The sequence below is a fragment of the Phoxinus phoxinus genome (assembly GCF_949152265.1).
Source record: "Phoxinus phoxinus genome assembly, chromosome: 19".
In the NCBI taxonomy this organism is placed as follows: domain Eukaryota; kingdom Metazoa; phylum Chordata; class Actinopteri; order Cypriniformes; family Leuciscidae; genus Phoxinus; species Phoxinus phoxinus.
In genome coordinates this window covers 595,279-617,778 of record NC_136894.1, presented here as the reverse complement: position 1 = coordinate 617,778, position 22,500 = coordinate 595,279, and the positions used below count along the sequence as shown (strand labels likewise).

General features: G+C 41.8%; 1 protein-coding gene across 1 annotated transcript in view; it reads left to right on the top strand.

The window, feature by feature from the left end:
* Positions 1 to 22,500, top strand: part of epha10 (EPH receptor A10) — a 135,331-nt gene that overhangs the window by 68,200 nt on the left and 44,631 nt on the right. Inside the window, exon 4 of the mRNA XM_079591258.1 lies at positions 19,262 to 19,417. Within this exon, the coding sequence (XP_079447384.1) occupies positions 19,262 to 19,417 (156 nt within the window). The remainder of the gene's footprint in view (positions 1 to 19,261; positions 19,418 to 22,500) is intronic.

Genomic DNA, 22,500 nt, shown 5'->3' with positions numbered 1-22,500 from the left:
CCATCCATCCCTCCATCCATCCATCCATCCGTCCATCCATCCCACCATCCATCCGTCCGTCCATCCCTCCATCCATCAGTCCGTCCATCCATCCATCCGTCCATCCGTCCATCCATCCATCCATCCATCCAACCATCCATCCCTCCATCATCCATCCATCCATCCGTCCATCCCTCCGTCATCCATCCCACCATCCATCCATCCGTCCATCCATCCATCCATCCCACCATCCATCCAACCATCCATCCATCCATCCAACCATCCATCCCTCCATCATCCGTCCATCCAACCATCCATCCATCCATCCATCCATCCAACTGTCCATCCCACCATCCATCCAACCATCCGTCTATCCATCCATCCATCCGTCCGTCCATCCATCCATCCGTCCATCCATCCATCCATCCCACCATCCATCCATCCAACCATCCATCCATCCATCCATCCAACCATCCATCCCTCCATCATCCGTCCATCCAACCATCCATCCATCCATCCATCCAACTGTCCATCCCACCATCCATCCAACCATCCGTCTATCCATTCATCCATCCGTCCGTCCATCAGTCCATCCATCCATCGAGCAGCAGGACAAAACCTTTCATCCTCACTGTATCTCTTGCTCATCTCTCCTCCTCTGCTTGATCTGACCTCCAGCCGTCTGCCAGTAGATCTGAGCGCGCTCATATTTGTGCTGGCGGCCCATTAAAGGCACAGCTATTGATATCTCTCGTGTGTTTAAGCGGGACACAGTGAGAGGTTGAGGGTTACTTGGTTTGTTGTGCTGGTGTCTGAAAGCTATTGATTTCTTACCATAAGCAATCAAACACAATTAGCCGTTGAATTCCTCAGACGGGTACAGGCGCCTCTCCTGCTGAGCTTCTCCTCGGGGAACGGCGCTCTCTGCGAAAGTGTTCACCCCCTAAAATCAATGTGCACCGAATGGAGAGAACGCAAATTGAGATTGTGAGAGTCAAGTTGAGCGTCTCCCAATGTCCTGCGTTTAAAAGCACACACATAACTTCTCCGTTTTACTCCCTAGAGACAATGTAAAAAAAATCTGTTAAATTTACGGTAAAAGAAACGGCAGCTGTGGTTGCCGGAAATTTACCGTAAAGTTACGGTAGCAGCATTTTAGGTTTAACAGACTTAACTTATATTTTTAGTAAAAAAAAAACATATCGTTATCTGATAATAATGTTAATTTACTGACCTATTACAGTAATAATGTCTGTTTTGTACAATTGTAATACACTGACAACCACCAATCACAGTGGAGATGATAGTCACATGATCAACCAAAGCTTATTGCAAGCAGATTTTCCACAAGAAAGTTAATATTAATATATAGAAGCTACAGACACACACACGCACACACACACACACACGCGCACACGCACACACGCACACACACACACACACACACACACACACACACACACACACACACACACACACACACACACACTATCATGGTAACACACATGACCTTTTTTTATTTTTTATAAACATTCATTTAACAACATTAAATGTAACATAAAACCCTAATGTACATAACTGATTAGAAAAATCTATAGTTTTGTCCAACAAAAATGCATCAAATGTGAAGTGTCACGCAGGGAATTGTGGGAATATCAATTTACGTTTTTTCACTGTAAATTATACAATGATTATTTAAATTTAATGGTATTTTACTATAAAATTTATCAAAGTTATTCACCATTTATAGTACGGAAACTTTCTGTTAACCAATCAACAGTTTTGCACCGTAATCTTAAACCATTAAAATCCCAATATTGTCGCCTCGCTCGTCCTCTGAGCCGTGACCCAGGAGAGAGTCTCACTCGGCACTGTGTCCGCTGAGAGTTCCCCGCGCTCGCTAAACTCACTCCTGCTGCCGCTTCAGCTCCGCGTCTGCACTTCTCATGGATTGACCGATGCAGATGGATGATGGCGAGGCGTAGATGTGCTGGTCCTCGGCCAAGAAGACGGCAAATGGATTGGAGCGCACTACCTCTGGCAGCTGTTGCTTGGCAACCTTTGTTTGTTTCCATCTGCAGAATCAATCTAATTGGCCGGCTTTCCAATTACCAGCGTCCGACACTCTTCCTCTGGCCAATGGCATCACTCAATGGACTCCAGGTGTAAATAAAAGACAGGATGGATGGATGAATAAATGCCCCTTGTCGTTTATTGACCTCGGGGTGTTATCCTCGGCATGTAGAGGCTCATTGTTCATGTTGGTGTGTGTTGGTGTGTGTGTGTGACACACCAGCGGGTGTTGTGGGGGAGAGGAAAGGTCAGGCGTTGTGCATTTGGATGGATGTGGCGTCATGGAAGGCATTGGTGAACATTTGATCAGAAAGCAGAAGCTGGCCGGGCACAGTTTGAGTGAAATACGCTGTTGCTTAAAGGGGACATATCATGAAAATCTGACTTTTCCTGTGTGTAAGTGTATAGTCAGGTCCCCTAAACCGATCAGATTTTGCTCCCCTTCTGACGTATGAAGAGGATCTTATTATAATATTACCGGCCCTTAATCTGCATGTTTATAACATTACCGGCCCTTAATCTGCACCTTTATAACATTACCGGCCCTTAATCTGCACCTTTATAACATTACCGGCCCTTAATCTTCACGTTTATAACATTACCGGCCCTTAATCTGCACCTTTATAACATTACCGGCCCTAAAATCTGCACGTTTATAACATTACCGGCCCTTAATCTGCACGATTATAACATTACCGGCCCTTAATCTGCACGTTTATAACATTACCGGCCCTTAATCTGCACCTTTATAACATTACCGGCCCTTAATCTGCACCTTTATAACATTACCGGCCCTTAATCTGCCCGTTTATAACATTACCGGCCCTTAATCTGCACGTTTATAACATTACCGACCCTAAAATCTGCACGTTTATAACATTACCGGCCCTTAATCTGCACGATTATAACATTACCGGCCCTTAATCTGCACCTTTATAACATTACCGGCCCTTAATCTGCACCTTTATAACATTACCGGCCCTTAATCTGCCCGTTTATAACATTACCGGCCCTTAATCTGCACGTTTATAACATTACCGGCCCTTAATCTGCACCTTTATAACATTACCGGCCCTTAATCTGCACCTTTATAACATTACCGGCCCTTAATCTGCCCGTTTATAACATTACCGGCCCTTAATCTGCACGTTTATAACATTACCGGCCCTTAATCTGCACCTTTATAACATTACCGGCCCTAAAATCTGCACGTTTATAACATTACCGGCCCTTAATCTGCACGATTATAACATTACCGGCCCTTAATCTGCACGTTTATAACATTACCGGCCCTTAATCTGCACCTTTATAACATTACCGGCCCTTAATCTGCACCTTTATAACATTACCGGCCCTTAATCTGCCCGTTTATAACATTACCGGCCCTTAATCTGCACGTTTATAACATTACCGACCCTTAATCTGCACGTTTATAACATTACCGGCCCTTAATCTGCCCGTTTATAACATTACCGGCCCTTAATCTGCACGTTTATAACATTACCGGCCCTTAATCTGCCCGTTTATAACATTACCGGCCCTTAATCTGCCCGTTTATAACATTACCGGCCCTTAATCTGCACGTTTATAACATTACCGGCCCTTAATCTGCACGTTTATAACATTACCGGCCCTTAATCTGCACGTTTATAACATTACCGGCCCTTAATCTGCACGTTTATAACATTACCGGCCCTTAATCTGCACGATTATAACATTACCGGCCCTTAATCTGCACGTTTATAACAGTACCGGCCCTTAATCTGCACCTTTATAACATTACCGGCCCTTAATCTGCACGTTTATAACATTACCGGCCCTAAAATCTACGTTTATAACATTACCGGCCCTTAATCTGCACCTTTATAACATTACCGGCCCTTAATCTGCACGTTTATAACATTACCAGCCCTTAATCTGCACGTTTATAACATTACCGGCCCTTAATCTGCACGATTATAACATTACCGGCCCTTAATCTGCACCTTTATAACATTACCGGCCCTTAATCTGCACGTTTATAACATTACCGGCCCTTAATCTGCACCTTTATAACATTACCGGCCCTTAATCTGCACCTTTATAACATTACCGGCCCTTAATCTGCACGTTTATAACATTACCGGCCCTTAATCTGCACCTTTATAACATTACCGGCCCTTAATCTGCACCTTTATAACATTACCGGCCCTTAATCTGCACCTTTATAACATTACCGGCCCTTAATCTGCACCTTTATAACATTACCGGCCCTTAATCTGCACCTTTATAACATTACCGGCCCTTAATCTGCACCTTTATAACATTACCGGCCCTTAATCTGCACCTTTATAACATTACCGGCCCTTAATCCGCACAATTATAACATTACCGGCCCTTAATCCGCACAATTATAATGGATGAGTGAAATTGTCCGGTTGTGTTATTGCCGGAGTTTCTGAAGCTCGTGTAAAGACTCCGTCCTCTTCTGAACGGGGGCGGAGCTGCAGCTCATTTGCATTTAAAGGGACACACGCACACAAAACAGTGTGTTTTTGCTCACACCCAAAAAAGGGGCAAATTTTACATGCGATAATAAATTATCTGGTATTTCGAGCCAAACTTTCACAGACACATTCTGGGGACAGCATAGATTAATGTTACATCTTGAGAAAAGGGGCATAATGTCACCTTTAATAAAATGGTGCATCATAACTGTCTATTTTATTGTGTATTGACCAATCAGCATCCAGAACTGGAGGCATTTGTTTCGTAATGTCATTTATCACACGCTGTCAGCCACTTTCTAATCCACACCACAGCCTCATTTCCCCTCTCAAATCCAATTAAACATCACGGCTGCAAATCCACACTTGTTTAGCGCTGACAAGCATGAATAAACGCGTACTTGAAACAAGTGGGAAAAAAAACACATTACAAAAACACAGCCGGCAAATACATGCATCAAATCAAATTAATCAGATACTAATGGCTCATTAAATTAAACAGCCACAGTGAATTTATTCTGCCAATAAAAGATGATGATGATTTGTGTTTCCTGTTTGTGATTTTGCCCTCACGATAACTACTGTAAATGAAAGTCCTTCTGCTGTAAGCGTGCTCTCGGGAGATTACACGCGTTAGAAGCGGCCGCTGGATTCTGCAGATGGGCTTTGAGTTACAGTCAGCTTGTTGAGTTAGTATGAGAGATTGAAAGGTGTATGATACAGGCAGACTGCAGTTTAGTGGAACCCAGTCAAGTCAAGACCTTCATTTATACAGCGCTTTACAACACAGTGTTTTCAGAGCCGCTTCACAGAGATAACAGAAAGTAATGTAACAAAGTGTGTTTCTAGAAGAGTTTACATCACAGTCCAGCTTAAAGGATAATTCCGGTATTTAACACCTTGAGTCTATATTGTAGTTTGTTTTGGATGAACAAGAGTGGTGGACAACATTTTTTTGACAATGGTTCCTCTCTCGAGTTTTTGACTATAATAGAATTGGCCATGGACCCATTTAACATTGGAGTCAATGGGCATGTCCGAAAATGTCATTAAAACAGCCAATAATGTTCGTTTACAAAACTGTTAAACTCACCGAGTGGTTAGTGGTGTTCGTTGATGATTATAAACAATATATCGTCGCAATATATGATTCCAATCCGTTTATTTTGCTATAGTGGAACTATTTTTTCAGACACTTCACATCCGTGTAACTTCCGCTCAATATTTGCATCTGAAGCGTTAGCACACTCCCGACCACTTGATGGCGATAACCGATGTTAATGTCTCGCGGGACACTCGCGGTCACAGTCGAGTTCAACTTCATATTGCACTGGTCAGTGGTCACGTCTTTCAATATTTTCAAGGTTTTGTTAGTTTATTTGGCTTACTCTCCCGGAGCACAGTTGCCCTGCGCTCTAGCCTTATGAGAAACGGAAGCGAGCAAAAAGACTACATCGACCAAATGTAAACAGCCCCCTTTCCGTTTCCGGTAGCGCATTTATATTAACGAGCACTCAGTCCTTCAACAGAATTCAATGGGATTTTACAAAATGACGAATAAAACACGACAGAAACTGTATTTCGCAACACTTTTTGTTTCTGGAACATCAACGAACACCACTAACCACTCGGTGAGTTGCACAGTTTTGTAAACGAACATTATTGGCTGTTTTAATGACATTTTCGGACATGCCCATTGACTCCAATGTTAAATGGGTCCATGGCCAATTCTATTATAGTCAAAAACTCGAGAGAGGAACCATTGTCAAAAACATGTTGTCCACCACTCTTGTTCATCCAAAACAAACTACAATATAGACTCAAGGTGTTAAATACCGGAATTATCCTTTAAGTAAGCTCAGTGATGCTTCATTTTTGTTGTATAAAAGTTATTCATTTAGTTCATTTGTATATATATATATATATATAGCCGTCGTCATCGTCCAGCTCGGCTCAGTTCTCATATAATGCTCTAGATTAGAAGAGAATGTGAGTGTTGAGTGTGAGTGTTTGTGTGCTGTTTGCCAGGTTCTGGTGGAACAGTGAAGCGTTTAATACGTCGGGTTTGGGAGTAGTTTTCGCTTTATCAAGCACCACTAATAATCTGTGAGGTTTTATCTTGTACGTAACATCCTCATCTGTCCCTGACACTGTGTACGTCTTTAAAGACTGTGTGTGTTTCCCTTCCCATCGGATTCAGGCGATCATGTTAAGCCGGGTGGTGATGTATTGATTGAGCCTTAGTGTGTGCGTGTGCGTGTGCGTGTGCGTGCGTGAGCGTGAGCGTGTGCGTGTGCATGTGTGTGTGTGCGTGTGTGTGAGCCCTATCAGAATGAAGCGATCCAGAGGCGTTGCAGGGCAGTCTGTCGTTCCCACATCTCTATATGATGATGTCACAGACTCCTTAATCGTGTGTGTGTGTGTGTGCGTGTGTGTGTGTGTGTGTGCGCGCGCGTGTGTGTGTGTGTGTGTGCGTGTGTGTGTGCGTGTGTGTGTGTCTCCTTAGCAGTGTTCAATATGACAATGATAGAACGTCTTTCTGGGCATTGAGCGGGTCTGGGATGATCTTTATTAAGATGTGTCACCTTGGCATGATCCTGTCTGGATGTAATAAAAGCATTATGTTGCTTATTTCCCAGAATCCCACACACTGATCAAGGACTTTCAGTAATGTTCAGGACACAATATGTCTTATTTGGAGTGTCAAAGGGGAAATCACTACATCCTTGTTATTTTAAGTGTGTGTGTGTTTGTGTGTGTGTGTGTGTGTGTGTGTCTCTCTCAATGTTTAGAATGAATTGAAAGAAGTCTGTTCTGCTCACCAATCCTGCATTTGTTTGATAATAAATACAGTAAAATCTGCAATACTGTGAAACTGAGACACTGAGGCTAATGAGCATGATGATCAGAGGCAAAAATGAGTTTTTATCATGATGTGAGTTAAAAAATAATAATTTCCGATACAGTTGTTGTTAGATTATTTTTACAATCTGTGAGAAATCAGAAAGATTACAGTCTTTCTCCATTCATGTACATGACATAATTGGGGAAATGATGTTTAATGATGTACCGAGATGATGACCGCCAATTATGAGCACAATACAATTTATTAAGAAATCAAGTGTAGATTTCATCATGTACATGTCAGTGAATTTGCTTATGTTTGTTGTCTAGTGGACTAGATCTCATTCATTGCTCTTTTTTTACCTCACAGCCGTGAAGCGGTGTGTGTGTGTGTGTGTGTGTCCTGTCCCTCACCTATAAGTACAGTACACAGCTCTGCATTCCCGTGATTTCTCAGCACATTTAGCATCACTGGTGCATCGTAAGCGGTCTCAGGTCTCTCTCTCTCTCTCTCTCTCTCTCTCTCTCTCTCTCTCTCTCTCTCTCTCTCCCCCCCCCCCCCCCTCTCTCTCTCTCTCTCTCTCTCCCCCCCCCTCTCTCTCTCTCTCTCTCTCTCTCCCCCCCTCTCTCTCTCTCTCTCTCTCTCTCCCCCCCCCTCTCTCTCTCTCTCTCTCTCTCCCCCCTCTCTCTCTCTCTCTCTCTCTCTCTCTCCCCCCCTCTCTCTCTCTCTCTCTCTCTCTCTCCCCCCCCCCTCTCTCTCTCTCTCTCTCTCTCTCCCCCCTCTCTCTCTCTCTCTCTCCCCCCCCCCCCTCTCTCTCTCTCTCTCTCTCTCTCTCTCTCTCTCCCCCCCCCTCTCTCCCCCCCCCCCTCTCTCTCTCTCTCTCTCTCTCTCTCTCTCTCTCTCTCTCTCTCTCTCTCTCTCTCTCTCTCTCTCTCTCTCTCTCTCTCTCTCTCTCAGCACTTTGGCTGTGACACTGAGTGTCCTCACTCTGAATAATTCACTGTTGAGTATAGAGCTGTGTGTGAATGAGAGGGATAACCGCAGGATAGCTTATGTCATTTTCTCAGCTGGTTATTTCAGTGCGGTCCATCTCTCTGTTGCTGTGACTCGCTCTCCTCTCCTCTCACGATCTGTTCTTCTGAGGCTGGACATGAATACTTTATTTAATGCTTCCCGTAACTCAGCGATTTACCAGGAATCCACTGATAAGATTCATGACGCAGGATAAGAGATGTCCTGTGAGAGAGTTTATAGGCCAACGTGTTTTACTGTATTTTCAATCAAATAAATTAGGGCTGTAAACGATTATAATAATAATAATAATATTAATAATCATATATATTAAACACACAGTTAATCGAATCCAAAATAAAAGTTTGTTTACATAATATATGTGTGTATTGTGTATAATTATTTTGTATATATAAATACACACACATGCATGTATATATTTGAGAAATATTTGCATTTATATACTGCATATGTATTTTTAGATGATTTATATTATACATAAATATAACTATTTTATATATAAATAACACATTTTTCTTAAATATATATATGCATGTGTGTGTATTTATACAAAATAATTATACACAATACACACATATATTATGTAAACACAAACTTTTATTTGGATTCGATTAATCGTTTACAGCCCTAAAATAAATGCAGCTTTGGTGAGCAGAAAAAAATCTTACTGAGCCCAAACTTTTAACCGGTAGTTTATATCGTTTTAATTCACATTCAGGAGTGATTCAAGATATTATTCCTTTGGGAAAGCCAGTGAAGCATTGAGATCCTCAGGAACATCTTCCTCTCTGTGTGAGTCTGAAGTTTGACGGAGAGTTTTCTAACACCGGTGGGACTTCGCTCATAACTGCGGTCTCCACAGCGTCAGATTCACCGGTGTGTGTCTCCGACCGCAGCGCTAACGTCTGAACGCGCCTCGGTTTGCCTTTCTGCAGCGCTCCAGGATTTCTCCATTAAAAACAAGCTATTGATTCTTTGGGAGCGTGCAGATTCACTAGGCACAGCACCGGCTCTCGCAGCTCTGATGAAGCTCGGCGATAGGTTGCTTACGCTCGTTTACTCTTAACAACAAAAAAGTGGTAGGGAAGGAGTGATGGAAGAGGTGACGGGCAAAAGGGGAATGAATTTTTCCTTAAAGATTCTGCCATGTGTGTTTCCCTCTTTAAGCAATGCTAGCTGTCAGATCCAGTCTGCAGTTGACAGATGTTATATTCATATCTTTCATTTGTCATGCATCTCCCAGCAACAGCACAAACATGAGTTAATAATCATTTACCAAGTTGTTGTGTACAGTATACACACATGCATGCACAATCTGGGATAGAAAGGAGTGTTTACACTGAGGTGCATCAGATTATGATCTGGTTTCAAACCAGTTTCATATGGTTGTGATTTCTTTTATCATTTTCATCCAAATGATTTAAAGAGACCATTAAACAACATTAACAGCTTTTTGGTTTCAACTTACTAGCTTTTATCCGTCCTATTCTATGACTTGCTCAGGCATGCAGAAGTGACAGTGTGAACAACCATACGTTTACCAGCCTGTGTCTTTAACTCTAGTGCAGGAGAACTCTCACTGTCTTTCTTCCAGTCGAGGGAGGAAGCGAAATATTGAAGCATATGCCAAGCTGGTGATCTTTAGAAACGTCCATACTGAATCTCTGGTGATTACAAACATCCTACACAATGTTTCTTGCAAAGTCCATTATCCAGAGAAGAGGTTTCGGAGGACACTTGGCTTAGTCTGGCAGGTTACAGCTCGAGCGTTTGCCAAGAGCGATGGAGACCTTAGACTGGAGCGAGTCTGGATGGAGACGATGGAGAGAGTTAGTGAGTGAGTGAGGAGAAAGAGAAGCACTTGAAGACCGCAGGCCAGGAGAAATCAATAGATACACCCACACACACTCCAAACCCATCTGCTGTGTGTGAACAACCCAACACCACCTCAGAGCTGGCGTGGAAGAGGCGAAAACACATTCTGTCCGAGTCTTTATGCACAGTTTGAGCAATCCGTGTACTGGATATTGTACTTGAGTGTTCAGTTGCATGTTCTTCCCGTCTTTGTCAAAAGACATCGTTCTAGTGACTTACAGTTTACAAACGCGTTTGTAGAGCCATGCCAGAATTTTTTTCTAAAGTTTTGTGAAAGCAGTGTTGTAAAAATCCATATAAATGCAAGGTTGGTGTAGCCTAGCGGATAAAGCTGGTGGATGAAAAGATGTGGTTGTCTGAAGAATCGTTGAACTGTATTCATTGTGCACTTGAACAAGACATTTTGTCCCAGGTCACTCTATGGGGAATGTCACTACAAGTATGCAGTAAATTGTCTTGGGTAAAGTAGTTTGTTAGGGCTGCAAAAGTGGACAATTTCCATCGTTCATACATTTTACTCTTGATTTTATGGATATTTGATTATGCCATGATGCTTTACAGTTTTAGGAGGCTTGCTGCACACTAAGGCTGCATCAGAATTCACATACTACACACATTCGTACCATGTAGAACATACTTTTTTCAGTAGTCGTGAAGTAATTACTTATTTAAAATAAGTCCCTGCTACTTAAGACTGTATGCGATTTCGGACGCAGCCTGATTGTAGTGTCATTCTCAAAAACGGTGATTTACAAAATGTCTAAAGTTTTCAAAAAAAAAGTTTAGCTTTTTTGCGCACTATTTAGACTTTACACTAATGCCTTGCCTGGACAAACTAAATGAGTTAAACAACTGTAAATGTCATAATCTATTAAATGAACATGACGGCATTTTTCAGAAAAGAAAAACAATGTTCAAAACTATCCAGATTTAAACCACTTCATATTATTTTAGATTGGATTGCAGAGTGATACCCTTTTTTTTATACGAGTACCTTTTTATTTTTAAATCATCTTATTAAATACTCACCGTATTTTGAGAATGACTGAATGAAAAAGCTTGATTTTACTAACAGCAACTTTACAGTCTGTTGAAGTTTATGATTCTTAATAGCATTTTCCCCATAAATATGTCAAATTGCATATGATCTTAATTACATGTATGGTGCATTCAGGCATCACAGAGACTCATCAAGCAGCGTTGTGGCGTTTAATGTCCATCTGTGTTTCATCTGAAGGTTATCATGAGGTGCACTTGCTTGAGTGATCCTGTAATCACAGTCTCCCCAGATGAAGCAGTGACAGATTGTACTGAGTCAGAGCTGACGCTGGATGAGGGCTGAAATCAAAAATGCATTCCACGACAACCATATTGAGACCCTCCAATGACAGGCACTTTAAAATGCTGCATTAATGCAAAAGAGATGTTGATTTTTTTAAGGGTAAAGTCGAACATTTCAATTAGTGGCGCTCCCTAGCGTTCCCCCATTCCTTTAGTGTCTGTCTACAGTATGTCTCTCGCTGTAAACGCTTGTTTGGTTCTTTGTGTTCCTCCTCCTCCCTGTAATCATAATCTCAGGCTTTGTCTTCTCTTCCCTCATCTCCTCTCGCTCCCCCGTTCCTCGTCGCAGCTTCACCTCGAGCTCCAATTCTCATTTTCCCCATTTTAGCAATGTCTCGACTTCCCTTTCAACTTCTCCCGACAGCATCCTGTGTCTTAATTAAAATGGGGCCCTCAAAAAAAGAGAAAAACTAATGAAAGAAGAAGCTGTTAATTACACAACAAGGTCACAAGCCTTTTACCTTCACAGCTTAATTGTGGCCTTGATTGTGTTTCTGCCTCATTTTTTATGCAAACGCCAGACTGACAAACTCACTTCTGGAGGGTCACGCGGTTTTGTGTCCGCAGAGCTAGTGAGTTTGTGTGATACAAATCTGTGTTTGTCATCTTATAGGCATTTATGTAAGCTGACACTTTGCTTTTTCCCTAGAAGCCTATTCAAGATCCTTCAGGCTGACCGTTAATTACCCTTCATGACCTCCTGCCCTGTACATCCATTCATCTTCAGCTGAGCCTCTCATTCTCAACGAGGGTCACCCTGACCTTTAAAACCCTTACAGACCCACCAGTGTCCACCTACCCTTGCCATCGATCCTGTCATGTCTTTCCAACCATTTACGCCCTTCGATTTCCAAAGGTGGACCACCCTGTTATTTCCGTGGCCAATTGCATTAACGACTCTTAGGCACTAAGGTTATTTTCATAACCATGTATCTTGGCATGATCAATACACCCTCAATCCCTTCCTTTTTTATTCCTCCCCCTTTTCCCCCTTAGGTAGAGTAAGGTCAGGCACTACAGTTTTGATTAGAGGTCACTGGATATTTTATAAACATGATCTTATCCCAGACAGCACCATTGTGTCGGCACAGATCCGGCACATCTGGGACTGGTTGGATCCGCATGTGCCGGATGTGGCCCGGATCTGTGCCGACACTATGTTGCTGTCTGGGATTCCATGTATTTTGACATGATCTGTACTAGGGCTGCTCCTGGAAGACCAATGTCCAGCAGAGTGAAGATCCAACACATTAGCCTGGAATAGTTCTGTGTGTTTAATTAGAATTGAATCTAAACCTATACACTAAACACGTAATATACATGTGCACGCCTTCACCGTTTTCACAGATTCACGTTTTTGAAGATTACACAGAGATGATAATGTTTTAAAAAAACTTCAAAACTTGCACATCGGAACATGTTTCAAAGTTTGCGTTCTCGAGCACCAAACACTGTTATCGTGCAAATGAACGGCCAGAACGCATTACAAGTGTTCTGTTTTCTGTTAGAACGGTGTCATGTTAGCGGCCCCGAAGTTAAGAACAATGATCTTTACGATGGAAGTGAATCAATCAAAAACTTACTCAAGCTGGACAATAACTTTACTCTAGAGCTGCTGTAAAGCCAAAACACTCTCCGTTACTTTATGTTCCGGTTATAACTGTAAAGCTGCTTTGGAACAATCTATATTGTTAAACGTGCTATATAAATGAAGGTGACTTCAGGTATAGGACTGGACACCCCTGGTCTATGCTCTCTCCTGCTTCTCCCCCCCCCCACCCCCCCACCCCACACTAAGGTCAAACGTCAGAGGTGCTACCATCACTGTGTTTTCTCATAAAGTTGAACTCTTACCATGAGTCTTGGCTTGGTCCATAAGAATCCCTCTCTTTTCCTCTCTTCTTTGCTTTAGTTTCATCTGCTTTCTTCCCCCTTTTTCCTTTTCTTCCCTTTTTTATATTTACCCATTTTTCCTCTTCCATTCCCTGCTCTGATTTATTCTGCACAGCATAATTATGGTGTTGCTTGGAAGAAATTTCTGTTAGCGTTCCTGACCTCTACGCCATTGATCATGAAAATGTGACCAGCCTCCAGACATCCATTTGTCTTCAAAAAATGGAAATCTATCAACAAACACGCCTCTAATCTTTTGTATTATAATTAAACTGTTGGGTTTTGCTGCTGACTAACCTGTTAAGACGGAAATGTTTGTACACTTGTAAGACATTCAGATTCTCGATTGGTAGCGTCTGCAAAACTTTGAGGAATGACTTCTTTTCCACTTTGCTTTATCACTTCATGTTCAAGCTGAGCACACGCCCTGGAAGCGAAAGGGGAGAATGAAAAAAGAGGTATCATTACCTGAGCTAACAATAAGGAGCGGTGTTTGTTTGAGGCTGTAAATGTGCCCAACCTGTCGTGCTTAGATATTTCTGAGAGATGTTGCAAATTTGCCTGCATCTCATTCGCAACCCCACTCTCATTCTCCAAACCCAGCACCCTCATCAGTCGGACACCCTTCAGTGATTCAGAAACGAGCTTTTACTTATTTTTTCTTTTCCATCTCTCTCAATTCCTTGAGTGCCGCACCTGAAATTGCTTTGACATTCAGATGCAAACATACCCATTGACACCCGCCTGATGGGTTTGGAATGCAAATGGACAGGACTCTCTCTCCTTCCTCTCTGCTTTCCGATCTCATCCCTCTCTCCCAGCCTAATGAGGTAAAGCTGATAGCTTGCTTTCTGAGATCAGGCAGACGTGGATATAGGCGTGTTGAGATTGGGGTTTGAGGGGACAGAGGTAATGTCACTGAAAGCCTACAGGAAATCAATTTCACCAGTGCCGTCTCCCCACTGTGAAACGCTCCCTGCTGTTTGCAAGAGCAAAAGTGATGCCGACAAGAAGGTTCTGTCTCACTCTCACAGAAACACCTCAACACATTACTACGCTTATTTAATGTTGCATTGGCACACATCATTTTCTTTCCTTGCCTCTTTTTCCTCTCCCTTCCTTCAGCATTTCTTTCCCCTTCCTTTGCCTAAACTTTCTTCTGTCTTTCCTTCCTTGCTTTTGTTCGTCCCTCTTTCAATCTTCCTTAATTCCTTTTTGCTTTTCCTTCCTTCCTTCCTTCCTTCCTTCCTTCCTTCCTTCCTTCCTTCCTTCCTTCCTTCCTTCCTTCCTTCCTTCCTTCCTTCCTTCCTCCCTCCCTCCCTCCCTCCCTCCCTCCCTCCCTCCCTCCCTCCACTCTTTCCTTGTTTCCTGCTTCCTTTGTTCCTTCCCTCCCACTTTCTCTTCTTTTCCCCTGTTCATTACCTTCGTTCATTACCTCCAACTTCCTTACCACTCACTTTTCCTTTCTTTTTCTTCCTGTCCCTTCTCCCTTCCATCTTTCCTTCATTTCTTCCATCAATCTCTTTCCTTCCTACATTCGTTAAGTCTGTCTTTCCTTCCTCCCTCATTCCTTCAGCCTCTTCATCTTTCCTTGTTTCCCTCTTCCTTTTGTTCCTTCCCTCCCATTTTCTGTTCTTTACCTTTGTTTTATTTTCCTTCCATCTTTCTTTCCATCTGTATTTTTCATTTCCTTTCTTTCTTCTGTCCTTCCTTCTTAGGTCCTTTTTACCTTTCCTTCCCTCCTGCCTTCCTTCTCTTCTCCCTTTTTACCTCCCCCACTTTTTCTTTTCTTTCCAACTTTACCAACTTTTCCTTTCTTTTCCATTTTCCCCCTCTTCCTTCCTTCCTTCCTTCCTTCCTTCCTTCCTTCCTTCCTTCCTTCCTTCCTTCCTTCCTTCCTTCCTTCCTTCCTTCCTTCCTTCCTTCCTTCCTTCCTTCCTTCCTTCCTTCCTTCCTTCCTTCCTTCTTCTGTTTCCCTCCTCCTTTATTCCTTCTCTCCCACTTTCTCTTCTTTTCCTTGTTTCATTTTTCTTCCATCTTTCTTTACATCTGTATTTTAATTTCCTTTCTTTCTTCCGTCCATCCTTCTCAATTTACTTTTCTTATCCACCCTTTTCCCTCTTCATATCACTATGCCAGATCTCTCACACACTTTATGTAGTTCTACCTCTGTATAACACGGTTCCCCAGGACCTTCTGTGAGGAATTACACATGAAGTGGTCTATGATCTGTAAACGCAATGACCTGAATTCTCGAGTTCTGGTGACAGGAGATCATTGTGCACACATGTAGCGATGCCTGACTCCTCTCGGATCTCCATCAGGGGCTCGGGCTCAGGCTCAGCTCTGGACATTTACAAATCTCCTCCATACTTGGCTAAATGGAAACCATCCATCAGAGTTGACAGGGAGCAAACAAAGCCCCAACATTAGCTGGTTGGACGCTTTTGATGATGTCATCCTTCGCTCTAAGCCGCTGGAGGTGGGTGACCTAATGTGTTTCATTGGGAAGGAAGGGAGAGCACAGTGCAAGATCTGTTGATGAAGAAAGCGTGCAAACCAACAAGGGTCTAATGCAAGAAAAGGTCCAAAAAGTCCAAAACCTAGCAAGGGTGATCATTAATTTGAACCATAGCAGATCTGTGTGTTAATAAGAGAAGTGCATTGATGAGGATTGATCAGCGGGAGTGAGTGGGAGGCTGGGATTCAGAGTTCGGATTATTCTTGTCCTGATTAGGATTAAGGCCGAGCAGCGTAATGTCCTCTAATTCTGACTCTTGTCCGAGGTTTTTCTATTGTTCTGTTGGTAGTGATAAGCTGCATTGAATTTGAGATTTGAGGGGGAATGGGAGACAGTGAAAGAGACTGAGAAAGAGGATAAGAGTAGGATTGAAGGAAAATGGTGAGGTGTGTTAAGAGGATCAGAGATATCAGAATGAATGTGATGGACATGAAGAGAAAGAGTCTGTCCAGATAGTCTCTCTCTAAATCCTTCTGAAAGGGACTCTGTCCAGTTTAAGCGATTTATGGCTGTCATGTAAACCATAACTGGGGAAAATGTGAAATGTGAGTGGTTTTACTTGCGCACTCATGCTCACAGGAAGCTAGGATGTTGTTATGTGATTAAAATGTACATTGGTAGGGTGTTTTATGTGGGAGGTTAGACCTCACACCCAAATCTCTATGAATTTCTGTTCCCAATTATATTTTAATTTAGCTGCTGTTACCAGACCACTGAAGGTGATTGTTTGTGACATTTGAGATTTGGAAAATAAAATAGCTTTTGTGGCTCTGATTAATGCAGAGGCCGTATCAATGTCACTATAATCATCGTTACAGAATGCTCAGTTTTTATGGGAAACCCTCGTAACCTGAACGGTTATTATTGCTCATTTAAACCCAATGGTCTAAATTGTCACAGGAGCATGAAGAGCATATGATAGGCACGACCTTTAAAATAGACCTTTCACTCCTTCATTTATGTGGATTTATTCCGTTCGCCAGGGATTCTTTCATAAATTGGAATTAGCAGCATTGAGGCAGTGATCTGAATATGATGACATGAATTATTGATTCCCTGACAGCTGCTTGCATATCTAGCCTGACATTTGGAAAGAAGACGGCATGGAATTATAGCCAGAAAATAATGAAGGCCATTTGTGTCGAGACGAGAGAGGGAGAGCGAAGCAAACGTCTTTTTAGACTTATTAATATTCATTAATACCTCCTGTCAGAGCGCCAATGAAACAATTCATTGCTCACGTTTACTGTATTACGTTCTTTATGATTTATTGATGTGTGTTTGAAGGAGCTGGGTGGTTATGGAGAGTCCTGAAATCTGATTGCTCACACAAAACCAGATATTTATCAGCGAGAGACAAAGACTTCAGATTTTATTTCCAGTATTGGTTTTGGTTTTCTTCTTCAACCTCCCCGAGCTTAAAAAATCTTTCTGCAGATATATTTTAATCTTTCTTATGGAAATACGGTTACGGTCGCTCTACCCGTGTTGTGTTCTGTCTTGCATTAAATGCTTCTGTTTCTATTAGTCTCATTTGTAAGTTGCTTTGGATAAAAGTGCTAAACGAACCCATTTAAATGATTTGCTTGTTCTCCATTAGAGTTAAAATGATGTATAATTTCAGATAATAAACCCAGGCATAAAATTAGGCAGAGAATTCCCTAAAAAATGGCTAACTTGTGTATGCTGTATCTGAAACCGTAATCCACAGCCTCATTTCCCTTTAGATATTTGGCTTTCGAGATGTCGAGTCTTTGGTCCGCTGTAACCTGGCGTGAGCTTCTGCTCGATCGGCATTATGTTCCTCATGGCAGAATACAGCCAATCATCTCACTGGTTTCTGCTAGTCAACCCCTGCTGATGTCACGTTAGAGGAATTGATTCACATTTAGCCAGCTGGTCTGCTGTGGAATTAGACATTTAATTGTGAGACCCTGGGAACGTGTGTGTAATGTCAGCAGATACGGGTTGTGATCTCATTTCCGTCAGTGTGTTTGGCTTGAGCTGGTTTTGCCACAGTCCTCCCGGCAGCAGTAACACACATTACAGTCGAGCAAACACAAACACAGGTCTGATAACACACACTTTATTAGTGCTGTTTGCAGGACTTAACTTGACAAGCCATGAGCTTTGCTTTCACATTTCATACGCTTGAGACATGCTCGTGTTTGGTGTGTGTATCTGTGTGTGTGTTTTGAGTTATGTGTGCTTTAACTTTCCATATTCCATTTGGCATTTTTCCATTGTCTATCGGATTATTCTTGCCCCGCTGGAAAACAGGAGTGTGTGTGTGTGTGTGTGTGTGTGTGTGTGTGTGTGTGTGTGTGTGTGTGTGTGTGTGTGTGTGTGTGTGTGTGTGTGTGTGTGTGTGTGTGTGTGTGTGTGTGCATCCATGTGCATATTCACTGCATGTTTTCCTGAGAATTGTTTTCATGACCCTGTCAGTGCATTGAGGCAATGATGAAGGGATTGTATAATGACTCAAAATGAAATTGGGGGATTGGCAAATGAATGGATGGATGTTGCTGAGCGTAAGGATTTATAAATGATACTCTTAACATCCACCTTGACAATGACCTTGGGCAATATGCATGCAAGAATAGCACCTTTTACAGCGATCAGCGATTTGCTGGTTAGCATAACCCAGTTAGCATTATCTGGTTAGCATGATCTGGTTAGCCCGTGCTGTGCCATCTGGTTCTAAAAGGCAACTTTCTCCATTATATGCGGGGGGGGGTTTTGTGTGTGTGTGTGCAAACAACAGACAAATTGTAATAACTTTAAAATGTTGTAAGTTTGGTCTAGTGAACTCTAGGTGTTGTTTTTATCAGTGAGATGATGGATTTACACATCCTTACACTCACTACAATGCAAGACTTCTCTTTCCTACAGCGGCCATATTGAACATTGCGTTTCGTTGTTGCACGAGTGTCTCCGCGGCTGTTTCACGAGTGTGAGCTTCCATCACTTACTGTTCGTAAAGGCAACCAATGGCCCCTTAATCCTGTGTAATATAAACCTCATTAGTTAGAGAGCCGCTAGTTCCCGGAGGCTCAGTTCTCCACTAGCGTATTATGCTCCCAAGTGGTTCTTTTTCATGTTGGCTAATAAGGTCTAAAGCCTTGTAACCTGTTCTGGCCTCCGGTTATTATAAGTGATGCCATTTTTTCAGTTCTTCTATACGCTTGTGACGGGTCTGTGTGTTTCTCTCTCCAGCCTGTCCTCCGGGCACGTACAAGATGTCTTCTCGGCAGCAGGAGTGCTTCCCGTGTCCAGCGAACAGCAAGTCTGAGGAAGAAGGCTCTGTGGTGTGTGTGTGTGAGGACGATCACTTCAGGACCCCGCTGGACCCTCCGTCCGCACCCTGCACTCGTAAGACCCTCTTCTGTCTGCATGTCAATGCTTATGTGTGTATCAGTGTCCCAGAACCAGTCCGGATAACTGGTGCTCTTCGAAAACTTTACATTCGTTTAAAAAAAAAAAAATTCTTCATCGGAATGGTACAAAACTTGGTAAAGGTTTTGGTACTTGTTGTGTGAACACACAAAACACATGGAGATGATTCCAACAGGTTAAATCGTGCTGTAAAAACAGTCACATTGTGCTCCTCGCGGTTAAAAATGACGCATTGGAAATGAATGGGAGACGAGTTTCCTCTAGTGGAAGCGTTTGGTACTGCAGCATCTCAATGAAAGCTAATTTTTAGAGATGCGCATTAGGCTAACATTTTTAGCTCAGATTTATGGCTTTTTTAGAGTTTTAGATTAAAACATGTTTTTGAAAATATATATTTCATATAAAATGTTTAATTCTATTTTTACACATTTTTCATAAAAATAAATGCTGAATTCTGTAACTTTTTTTTTAAGTTCACTTTTTAATACTTTTTTTCACTTCAGCAATAATCTGCCAAGTGTCTGAAGTCTGTCGCTCTGAAGCATTCAAGATTTACGACAGTTTAAGTTGGAAATATAATTTTCAGATCTATGCTCAAAAAGTGAATAAATGGATTATAAATGCAGCGTAAATATAATTTAGTACCATAACATCCCCTAAAAATACAAAATATTAAATAAAAAACATTATTGAACTAAAATATAGTACATTCATTGAAATAAAATATATCACGGTAATTTTTGACTGATACGAACATTTAACAAATATTTTTTTAAATATAATATTAAATATACAGATATATATTATATTTATATATATTACATATGCTTTCATTTAAAGCATGTAACTTTTTGCTGTTAAAATATTTTATCCTATTCTGCCTTAATGTGCTAGAGAATTATTATCCATTATTATAACAATAAACCTTTCATGTGGATTTCACTGAAAAGAAGCCTGGCATCAGCTCAGCCAATGGAGCGAGTTTAGGGCGGGGCTAATGTCTGCTGACCAATGAAAAGACATTTTCAGAACAATCATTATTTTTTGCAGTTCTGTTTAGTGGCTTTAGTGCCACAGAAATCACACACTTAACCTTTCAATTCTTGTGTGACCAGCTGTTTATTCTGGGCTGAACGAGTCTCTGACTGCTTATGACTCTTATTTACACCGTTAATTACTGTATTGATTACACTGCTGGTGTGTAAGGCAGAGAAAGTGCCTGTGATAGTGTTAATTATAGTATAGATTCTACAGTCCCTCTTATGAGCACAAGCCTACAGTTTATTACACAGAGAGAGAGAGAGAGAGAGAGAGAGAGAGAGAGAGAGAGAGAGAGAGAGAGAGAGAGAGAATGTCAGTAAATTGACAGAATTGAATGGAGGAGACATGAAGTGGATTTTTTTTTTGTGCGTGCGTGCGTGCGTGCGTGCGTGCGTGCGTGTGTGCGTGCGTGCGTGTGTGTGTGTGTGTGTGTGTGTGTGTGTGTGTGTGTGTGTGTGTGTGTGTGTGTGTGTGTGGTAGATGTATTCTGACTGCAGCTGTTCCCAACGCTCTAACCCGTTGCATAATCCTTCAGAGCCTTTAATAAAACAATGCTTCTTGCACTTAAATTATTCTGCACACACACACACACACACACACGCACACACACACACACACACACACGCACACACACACACACGCACATGCTTCAGCGTTTGTGTTACACTTTCATTATTATCTGCTGCATTTATGAGACACACAAGGCTTTTTTGAATCGTCTAGATCTCAAAATGAGATCTGAACGCATGCATGCACCAGAAATTATTATTATTTGTATTCTTTATTTATTTATTTTACTATTATTGTTTCATTGCTGCATGTACGTTTTTCACTCTACTAAAGCATAAAAAATACCATAATATGTTTGCAGATATTGAGGAAACATGCTAAGTTCACACACTCGTTTCTCTGAGAAACACTTCTACAGCCAGCACACAATGTGGGAATGTGTGTTTGTTTTGGTCTGTGTGACTCCGCCCACTGCCAGTTCAGCCAATAGTGTTTCCACACCCCGGGTTACCAGTTGATGGAAAACAGCGTATTGCAGCCAGCTAAAAATCTGGATCAGAGACCTAAAGAGCCTCGTGTCCATCTAAAAATCTCGATGAACGAGAGTATATTTAAACGCGGATAAATCAACTTGCAGTGTGTAAGTCTCCTCGGCTTTTGCTTTCAATCGCTTTCGTTCCTGTTGCGTGTCAAACTGGAAACCCGCGTGAGCGTCGAGTCTGAGGAGGCGGGGAAACATCCATCTCCCATGTTTAGAATTTGGACTGCAGTGCCTATTTCCACCACTAGCTGTCGTTCTTACAGACTGCACCTTTAATATATATTAGTCATTTTAGTGAGTCGTATTCATTCAAAATGGTTCAGATACGTTTTTTGTTTTTAAATGAAAAAAATATCACAAGTAAACTTGTAATATAAAACCGTGTGAGTGAGTGTGTGTGTGTGTGTGTGTGTGCGAGCGAGCGAGTCTTTCTCTATTAGATACGAGACTCATTCTCTCTCTCTCTCTCTCTCTCTCTCTCTCTCTCTCTCTCACTATTTCGCTCTCTCTGTCTCTCTCTCTCTCTCTCACTCACTCACACACACACACACACACACACACACACACACACACACACACACACACACACACACACACACACAGGCAAAAAAAATCCTCTCTCTCTTCCATGGCCTGCGTTCATTTCCTCTCAAGTGATTTTAAGCCTCAAGCTCCGTTAAGCTTCACCCAGTTGTATCTAATTGGGTTAAATTATTAAAAAGAATTAGTTCATTGAGGGGTAATTATCGTCATGTTAATTAGAGTATCTTAATTTTTTTTGGTGCTAATGAACATTTCAGTATTTTTATTGTAATCAAGCTCATCAAGCATCATTTATTGCGCACTAATCAATTCAAAATCTGCTTTATTGGCATGACAATTTTTTCAATGTATTGCCAAAGCATTTCCAATCATCACGATCATCACGATCATCACGACAGGCATCATGTATCTTGCTATAGGATAC